This window comes from Musca vetustissima, unplaced genomic scaffold (assembly GCF_032173495.1).
Source record: "Musca vetustissima isolate MV318-11 ecotype Yass unplaced genomic scaffold, APGP_CSIRO_Mvet_v1 utg2401, whole genome shotgun sequence".
NCBI classification, from domain to species: domain Eukaryota; kingdom Metazoa; phylum Arthropoda; class Insecta; order Diptera; family Muscidae; genus Musca; species Musca vetustissima.
Window position 1 is genome coordinate 48,729 of NW_026883923.1, and position 9,775 is coordinate 58,503.

Here is a 9,775-nt window from a genome sequence, read left to right on the forward strand (position 1 = left end):
CTTCGTCGATTGAGCGCCTCAAATCGCCGATCTATCTACCTTCGATTCCATAGAGGTGTCGTCAGCATTTACTTCCGCTGATTCGTGCTTTTACAGAATGAAGATAATAAATGTATTAAAATTTAGTCAAATCATGCTTACGCATGGACTAATGTGCACAGACCTAGTCGTAAAGGCGGGCAACACGTATCTCTCTCTTGCCCCATCGCTATTGCTATTCTCACTTGAATGTACGATGATATGACTTTTGATCAAGGAGGCAAACAAATATATACATGTATAATCGAAATATTTAATTAGATATAGCACTTCGTCTGGTTTCCGAGTCAAGCACATAATAAAACTGCGATTGTGTGATACATGCACACTTAAAATCATTTCAACTTGACCGTTTTAGATATTTCTAATTGAATATATATATATATATATATATATTTACGGTAATGGTACAGTGATCCTTCTTCGTATGAAACAATGATTTGGATGTTTTTTATTGAATATATATATATATATATATATATTTACGGTAATGGTACCGTGATCCTTCTTCGTATAAAACAATGATATTTTCTTTTATTAGAAATTTTGGTTTTTCATAATTTTGGACCGAACTACACGTTGATGAATTATATTGTGTATAAGAGTAGTTTACTATTTAAGGCTACTTTTAAATTAATGGAGTTGTATAGTGCGTTGAATTTTTTTTTTATTCATAAAGCAACTAATTGTTTTTGTATTTACATTGTTAATTGTTATTTACATTATTGCAGACATAACTATATGTTATAAACAGAATCAAGAAGAACAAAATTCAAGCTGATCATCAATTATCAATGAAATAGTAAACAACTTATACAATTTTCGAATTTCATACAAAATTCCAACTTTATATTTCAGAATAAGATAAAATGAGTCAGGAAAAAATTGAAGAAATTGTTTCCGAGGAACCATTTTTGGGCACGTTAGATATAGCACTACTTGTAGTCCTAATTGTTGGAGCAACATGGTACTTTATGCGAAGCCGTAAGAAGGAAGAGGCTCCAATTCGATCCTACTCCATACAGTATGTATTATTTTTAAATATAAATTAAATATGTTTGTATAACATACTGTTTTGTTTTCAGACCAACCACAGTTAGCACCGTAACAACAACAGAAAATTCATTCATAAAAAAATTGAAAGCCTCTGGTCGCAGCTTGGTTGTATTTTATGGATCACAAACTGGAACAGCTGAAGAATTTGCTGGACGTTTGGCTAAGGAGGGCCTACGTTATCGTATGAAGGGAATGGTGGCTGATCCAGAAGAGTGTGATATGGTAAGCATACATACTAAATTTCACAGTTTGGCAACAAAGGCTGCCATCTATGGTATAATAATACAAGATAGGGCAGCTTGCGTTGAATAACCAAAAAGCTACTATGTAAGTGATGGCTTCATCTGCCAAAATATAAAATAAATAGACGCAACAAGTGGTTGTGTTTATTTGACATTTTTTTAACACATAACTAAAAACGCGAAAAATGAATGAAATGTTGTGATTTCTTTCCAAAATCCAGTATAAAATACTATGAAATTTTTGTTTCATTCATAACAAAGTAATTACTTCCAGATTGTCTTCTTTATATCACACCCTAATATCCTAGAAATAATCTGAATGGTTTTAGTTAAACCATTCACTATCAAGGACTATATATATTTTAATATGCAGGTTTTAATTGTGCAAAATATATATTTTTTTACAAACATAATGTGAATACAGTCGAGTACGCTTGTAGCAAACTTCATCTATAGCGAACACTTTTCCTGGTCCCAAAACTTTACGACATATTTTTCATACAAATCTTTACTCTTATAACGAACTACGAACATAGCCAACTTTTTTTAAACCGAACTATTTATTCGGTCCCAACATTCAGTTTTCATATATATTAATATGGTTATGACGAACTTGGTACTAATATACGTAATACTGAGGATGAAATTCCTCACCGAAGTTGTAGTACGTTTACATTGTACCGGTTTTATTAAATCCAGTAGATCTATATTGTAAATTCAATTAAATATAACGCTCATTTGTTGCAAGAAAGGCATAACTAAAAAATGATTCTGCAGAAAATGGGTTTGAAGTTTTCAATTTACTCACACTTTATATGGGCCAGAGGAACTTCTACAGCTTCTCAATTAGAGTGTGTAAGAGATATGCATATGAATTACACAACATGAGGTCTATTATACTGAACAACCGTGCATCATTAACTCGAAAATCACATTTTTTGAGTTATGCCTCTCTTGCAGCAAATTAGCGATATATCAAATAAATCCTCAAGCAGCTTTTTTTACATATTTAGCATACAAATTTTTACTCTTCTTATAACCAACTATTTATTTGGTCTAAACTCTTAAATTTCATTTATATATTAGTTTGGCTATGGCGAATTTGCTACAAATATACTTATCACTTAAGGGACCCTCTCAGTTTTAACTGTATCTATTTCGAAAGTCAAAACGTTAATTAGAATGAAATAAATACATAACATAATGTTATAAATTATGTTTATTTTCATAGATTTGAAAGATTCTACTCTGACAGTTGTAATATTTTAGTCATTGTTATGCCTATATCAGAATGCAAATGTAAAAATTTTTATAAATAATTTTCATTATACTTATATGTAGTATTTATTTTACAGGAAGAATTGCTGCAAATGAAGGATATTCCCAACTCATTAGCTGTATTCTGTTTGGCTACTTATGGAGAAGGCGATCCTACCGATAACGCCATGGAGTTCTACGAATGGATTACAAATGGTGAAGTTGATTTAACGGGTTTAAACTACGCTGTAAGTAACTGTGGAATTCTTGAAATCGTAACACGCTTAGCTTTGCTAATATATTTGTATATATGCTGATCCAAACCTCCAATTTGCATGTCATTCTCTTCATTAGGCCTGTAATTAAATTCGCTTAATTTTTCACTTTTCGTTTGTTTTTTAGTAGAGTTTTGTATGACTTCAAAATAAGGTTAATAGACTGATTTAAAACATCCTTGGCCGCTTGGTAATACATTATCTCGATTGTTTGTAACAATGAAATTGTCCATAGATCCAGCGAAATCCATTTTTCCTATTAAAGATTTCTTCAATCGATTTGTACTTCCATACATTACGTCCATCATCAAAGCTTTAAATTTGAATTTCTTCACATTTTTAGTGTTGATCATCTTGAGCTTTAATATGACCTCTTTAGTATTTCGATAATGAATTGATAAGGGAAGGTATGAAATTACTTTTCTAAAATGCCGTCTCATCGCCCTGAACGGTTACTAAGGAATGAAGAAGCTTTGTCACAGAATCATCAAATTTAAATACATAAATCGTTGTTTATAGGAAATACGATCTTTCGATTTTGAGTTCATTAACAAAACTATGGAATTACATCTTATTTGTTGAACAATTATAAATTTTCAATAGCTAGAATTTGTGTAATAGACGGATTTAAAACGTCCTTGGCTTTTTACCTTGTCATCAAAGCTTTTAATTTACCTCCTATTCCTGGTATTGAGCATTGTTATTTGGTATTTTACAAACGAACTAATTTTCCACTTATGTGACAATTAGTTTAATAGTCATGTTTAAGCGTCTTGACCTTTTGATAATGTAATATCTTGTGAATGAACAATTGACTCGTCATAAAAACAATGGGATTTTCCACTGAGACATTTTTGGTGGCAAATAAGTTTTAAAAAATTGGTTTAAAACACCATTGGCCTTCGATATCTCGATTTTGAACTGATTGGCGGAGTTAAGGACAATGACTCCGCAAAAATTTGAACGATTATTGATAATACCATGTTCATTACACAATTAAAATATTATGTATCCGTTTTGAAATTTATTCACAGTCTAGCTGATAATGAAAAAGAAATATTTTTTCAAAATATACAAATTAAAAAGTTTTATTTTTTTATTTGAATTTATTCGACTAGTATTCAGTGGTTAGCAATGCCCTACCTTGTAGTAAATATATATATGACATGTTTTTAAAAATGGCCCCATCAATGAATCTACATAGAACAACTCGCAATTTTCAGCATTTGCATACGATAGATAGATTATATAGATTTTCATTCATATTTTTCAAATTTTATTATGGGGATTCAGAGATATTACTTTTTTCAAATAAATAATTTTTTTTATAATTTGTATGTTTTGTTTACAAATTTTTCGATTAAATTACGTTGACACGAGTATTACAACAAATGTGTATGTGGTTGTTGTATCGTTTGGTTTCCTATCAACTTTATTTGTCCAGCAAGTTTTACCAACATATATCAATTAAATTTACGAAGGTTGAACAGAATTATTTTGAGAGTGTATGATAGCGTAACTGTAGTAGTTTTAGGTAGAAGATACTGATAAGGATTTAAAAAAAATTTCAATTTTAATCTGTATTGGTATGACAATAGTTTAGCGTTTGTGCGATAGCGGTGGCAACCCTGGTCCTCGTTGCTAATTCAAAGTTCACAAACAGCTGATTGTAGTACAATATTGTCATTACTGTACGATACTGCTCGCACTAAGTCTATATTTTCTTGTTATAGAAAACATGTTTGCAGACCGAAAGTGAGTTGAGTGCAAGTCGCGTGTGTTTAGTAACATCTTTCGTAAACATGACAATATAAATAAAAGTGTTTTTGGAAATCGGGTATAGCATGTACTTCGTTGTACGTTTGTGTCTCCTTAGGAGAGAATCTTTACTAAGATCATTATATTTTATACCACAATGCAGATACCCATTTTATGTAACACTGTCGTCAATTGTTGGTTACTACGGAAACTTGGTGTTCGCTCCTGCACTCAAGCGGGTAAATGATGCATTTAAAAAAATAAGGAAATAAGTTCTTTCGATTTCGTACGTCACCGATTATTAACAAGTGTTGGTTTTTAACTATTAATGGACTTACTACTATCAGATAATATTCTTTTTAATTGTTTCCAAAAACAAGTGTACGAACCACACATAAATATGAATGTAGACGTGCAGTTTCAAATTGTAGTAATATTTGAAGGGTCTCTTGAATATTGCTAGTCATTGGCAGAGAAAACAAAATGCATGCTTACCTATAATTTGTTTATCTACCGAAAAGATAAAAACTTCAACATCGTATACTTTTCCAAGGCGACATTTGAAATATTCGCGTATGAATGATTGTGGTATGCACATTTGTTAACACAGAGACACTGTGGGTGTCTCAAGGAAGACAATCATTCGTTGCTCATTAATTAGGTAATTGTAACTTGACCTTGAAAATACGTTGTACATGTAGTCATGTATGTACATGGAATTGATTATGGGTGGTGATAAGAATATTGCATTAAGAAAGGTTATTATTTACTTGCTGTATTATGCATTCATTAAACTATCTATTTAAATTTTTCAGGTATTTGGCTTGGGCAACAAAACCTATGAACATTATAACAAAGTTGCAATCTATGTTGACAAACGGTTGGAAGAACTTGGAGCTACTAGAGTTTTCGAGTTAGGTCTAGGAGACGATGATGCAAAGTAAGTAAAATGTATTATATCTAATTATACAGTTTTTGGAAAGTTCCCAACATTACGAAACCCACTACGGAAACTGCATTTAATGTGTACAAAATAATTTATATTTTTCATGGCCAAAAATAAGTCTAGGATTCGCTTCGAGATATGGATTCGCCGACGCGGTTTTTGTCAATTACAGAATTTTTGTGTTATTTTACAAAGTAATTCAATCTCTTCTGTTTCTGAAAAAAAATATTTTTTTTTTCATTCGGATGGATTAAATCAACAAAAGGGCCAACCCCATATGAGTGAATTGTTTACAGTTAGAGTAACACGTTTACTTAATGTGCTTCCAAAAAATTAAATGTTTTTTTGGGTTCAACACTATTCCGAAAATCTGTTCTGATCTTTTTATATACATTTTTAATCATTTATATGATTCTGCTTTACCTGATTTGTAAAAATTGGTTATCATTTTAAGCTGCGTAGAATCATCATTTTAAGCTGCGTAGAATCATACTAATAATGCATTCAATGTATTGTGTTTATCAAATTCTATTCTTTAAATAATTCATATTTGAGCAGCAATGATGTCATGAAGGTTTTAAAATGCATCCACATAATTAAATTCCAAATGTTTGAAAGTGTTAAATCATTTATTTGTAATAATTTGTTTATATAGTGGTTATATTTGAGAAGTCATCATATAATGCAGATTTAAACATGTTTAAAATATCAAATATTGTTTAAAAAATATCTAATATTAAATTTCCGCAAATGGTAAATCAAAGTCGAAGGTTTTATTTAACATTTAAAGTTAAAGTTTGCCTCTGAATGTTGTGTAAGTGACTGCGTATTCGTTTTAGAGTAGCTATGATGTACGGTGGATTATTGGTAATTATATATTCAGTTCAGTTGCAACTTAAAAAATAAATTAAATAGCCACGTAAAAAATTGGGTAATACAGCAGTACAGAACATTTTGCCAAAGTGGGAAATTTATTAATTTTTGCACGCCTCGTAGGAATATAAGTACAATTTTAAAGAAAAGGTCGAAAGGTTTGTTGTGAATATTTTTCAGTTTTACACAAACAAACAAAAATATGGGGTTTCGTTTTGTTTGGTTTTGGATCTCAAAAATGTACGACACAAACAATTGAAAACGTTTTGTTTCGTTGTTTTTTCTGTGAAGATGAGTTCCATTTATTATTTTTTGGACAACTTTTTAGTATCGAAGACGATTTCATCACATGGAAAGATAGATTTTGGCCATCGGTGTGTGACTTCTATGGAATTGAAGGTAGTGGCGAAGAAGTATTAATGCGCCAATTCCGACTATTGGAACAACCAGATGTCCAACCAGACCGTATTTATACTGGGGAAATAGCTCGGTTGCATTCAATGCAAAACCAAAGGCCTCCCTTCGATGCTAAAAATCCATTTTTGGCCACCGTAGTTGTAAACCGAGAGCTGCATAAAGGTGGTGGACGATCGTGTATGCATATCGAATTGGATATTGAAGGATCAAAAATGCGGTATGATGCTGGCGACCACATAGCAATGTATCCAATCAACGACAAGACATTGGTAGAAAAATTGGGTGAACTATGTAACGCTGATTTGGATACAGTATTTTCTCTGATAAATACCGATACGGACAGCAGCAAGAAACATCCATTCCCCTGTCCTACCACATATCGTACTGCATTGACTCATTACTTGGAAATTACTGCTATTCCAAGAACGCATATTCTAAAAGAGTTAGCAGAATATTGCGCCGAAGAAAAGGACAAGGAATTTTTACGGAGTATGGCGTCTATTACTCCAGAGGGGAAAGAAAAATACCAAAACTGGATCCAGAACTCTTCAAGAAATATAGTTCACATTTTGGAGGATATTAGGTCCTGCAAACCTCCAATTGACCATATTTGCGAACTCCTACCACGTCTTCAACCGCGCTACTACTCGATTTCATCATCTTCTAAGGTAAATATCATTTAACTCGAAACTACAGGATAGAGATTAATGCTTGATTTTAGTTGTACCCTACTAGTGTTCATATCACTGCGGTTTTGGTCCAGTATGATACACCAACTGGTCGCGTCAATAAAGGTGTGGCTACGTCATACATGAGGGAAAAAGTTCCCTCACAGGGTGATGTTAAAGTGCCCGTATTTATTCGTAAATCCCAATTCCGATTACCAACAAAGTCCGAGATCCCAATCATAATGGTGGGCCCTGGAACTGGTTTAGCTCCATTTAGAGGATTCATACAAGAACGACAACATTTGCGGGACGGAGGTAAAGTCGTCGGCGATACAATATTGTATTTCGGATGTAGGAAGAAGGACGAAGACTTCATTTACAGAGAAGAATTGGAACAATACGTACAAAATGGAACTTTAACTTTGAAAACTGCTTTTTCAAGAGACCAACAAGAAAAAATTTACGTCACTCATTTAATTGAACAAGATGCGGAATTAATTTGGAAAGTTATAGGTGAACTAAAAGGACACTTTTACATCTGCGGGTAAATTATAGCACTCCTTACAAAAGTAATTTGAATCAAATTTTCATATTTTTTATTTCCAGAGATGCTAAAAATATGGCTGTTGACGTTAGAAATATTTTAGTTAAAATTTTGTCAACCAAGGGCAATATGAGCGAGCCAGATGCTGTGCAATATATAAAAAAAATGGAGGCCCAAAAGCGTTACTCTGCTGATGTCTGGAGCTAGAAGAAATTAGCTGCTTTATGATACTAGTAAAACTAATAATTCCTTCGTGTCTTGTTTTAAGATACAAGAAATTTGCAACGTATTTTGCAAAAAAATATTATTGATATATTTTATATTTTGTACAGAAAACAAAACGTGCTTCCGGTTTGGGAATATTTTCCACATGCTGATCAATGTTTTATTGTATGCATTTTACTCTCATATTTGTCAAAATTTTTATAGACAAATTTTAAAATAAAATATCGTTATATTTCGTATCAATATTTACGTAATTTGAATCCGTATCAGACATGAAAATAAAAATCGTCGACAACAAACACGATACAGAACCAAAAATTCAATCAAGAATACAGAAACCATCTTCGAATACACCAGACAATAAAGCAACTCAAATTGCTCTAATCAGCTATAAAGAAACTGAAATTCGTCGACAACAAATACGATGCAGAACCAAAAATTCAAAATGGTAAATTACAAGAACACTTACACTGGAGGCCTAAACTAAAGCAACTCAAATTGCTCTAATCAGCTATAAAGAAACTGAAATTCGTCGACAACATATACGATGCAGAACCAAAAATTCAATCAATAATAAAGAAAATTCGAACATCTTCAAATTCGGGAGTATAAGAGAAGTCCATTATTCAAAAGATAATTTATTACAAAACATCAGATAAAAAATGACGTTTTTTGCAACACATGCCATCGATTGTGGCACTAATGTTACGAAAGAGGCATAATAGCGTAAATAATTGACAAATATCAATCTTACCCTCTAACAGAAATTCTAATTCCACCAAAGTCCAAATTGGTACTCATAAGTATGAATTTCCAAATGTACCTCAATCCTGCTTTCAAATATTAATCGTAAGTCACAATTTAAGAATCCCAGCTCTGTCTGTTCACCAAAAACCAAATTCTACCAGATTTGGTACCATTCTGTACTTTTCGTACCCATATTAATCCTACAGTCCCACAGTAACCTATGTTGCAACTTTCAGGATTCGAATTCTACCCGTTCACCAATGTCCGAATTGTAACAAATTTTGTGCTTTTCGTACCCATAAGTACGAATTTCCAAAACTCCTCAGTCATGTACTCCAAAAAAAGCTTTTGTCCACATTTAAGGATTCCAGCTCTATCCGTTCACCAGCATCCAAATTGTACCAAATTTAGCAGCATTTATCACGAATTTCTAAAACTTCCTCAATTCCACACTCCAACAGTAATTTTAATGATAAATTTCAGAATCTCAGGCCCTATCCGATCACATAAATTCATATTGTACCAAAAAAAGCTTTTGTCCACATTTAAGGATTCCAGCTCTATCCGTTCACCAGCATCCAAATGTAGTACCATTTATCACGAATTTCTAAAACTTCCTCAATTCCACACTCCAACAGTAATATTAATGATAAATTTCAGGATCTCAGCCCTATCCGTTCACATAAATCCAAATTGTACCATATTTAGTACTTTTCGTAGTTATAATT

General features: G+C 32.3%; 1 protein-coding gene across 1 annotated transcript; it reads left to right on the top strand.

Moving 5' to 3' along the window:
- The first annotated feature begins 908 nt into the window (after positions 1-908).
- LOC133330920 (NADPH--cytochrome P450 reductase) lies at positions 909-8,284 on the top strand. The gene is made up of 7 exons (XM_061539320.1): positions 909-1,063; positions 1,125-1,317; positions 2,693-2,842; positions 5,443-5,567; positions 6,775-7,531; positions 7,585-8,075; positions 8,138-8,284. Exons 1-7 carry the CDS (start codon positions 909-911, stop codon positions 8,280-8,282), a joined length of 2,016 nt encoding a protein of 671 aa, XP_061395304.1. The 3' UTR covers positions 8,283-8,284.
- The last annotated feature ends 1,491 nt before the right edge of the window (positions 8,285-9,775 follow it).

Coding starts and splice junctions, on each gene's coding strand:
- LOC133330920 (XM_061539320.1), top strand. CDS start 909: ATGAGTCAGGAAAAAATTGAAGAAATTGTTTCCGAGGAACCATTTTTG. Junction 5,568..6,774: donor CTAGGAGACGATGATGCAAA/GTAAGTAAAATG, acceptor ACAACTTTTTAG/TATCGAAGACGATTTCATCA. Junction 8,076..8,137: donor GGACACTTTTACATCTGCGG/GTAAATTATAGC, acceptor TTTTATTTCCAG/AGATGCTAAAAATATGGCTG.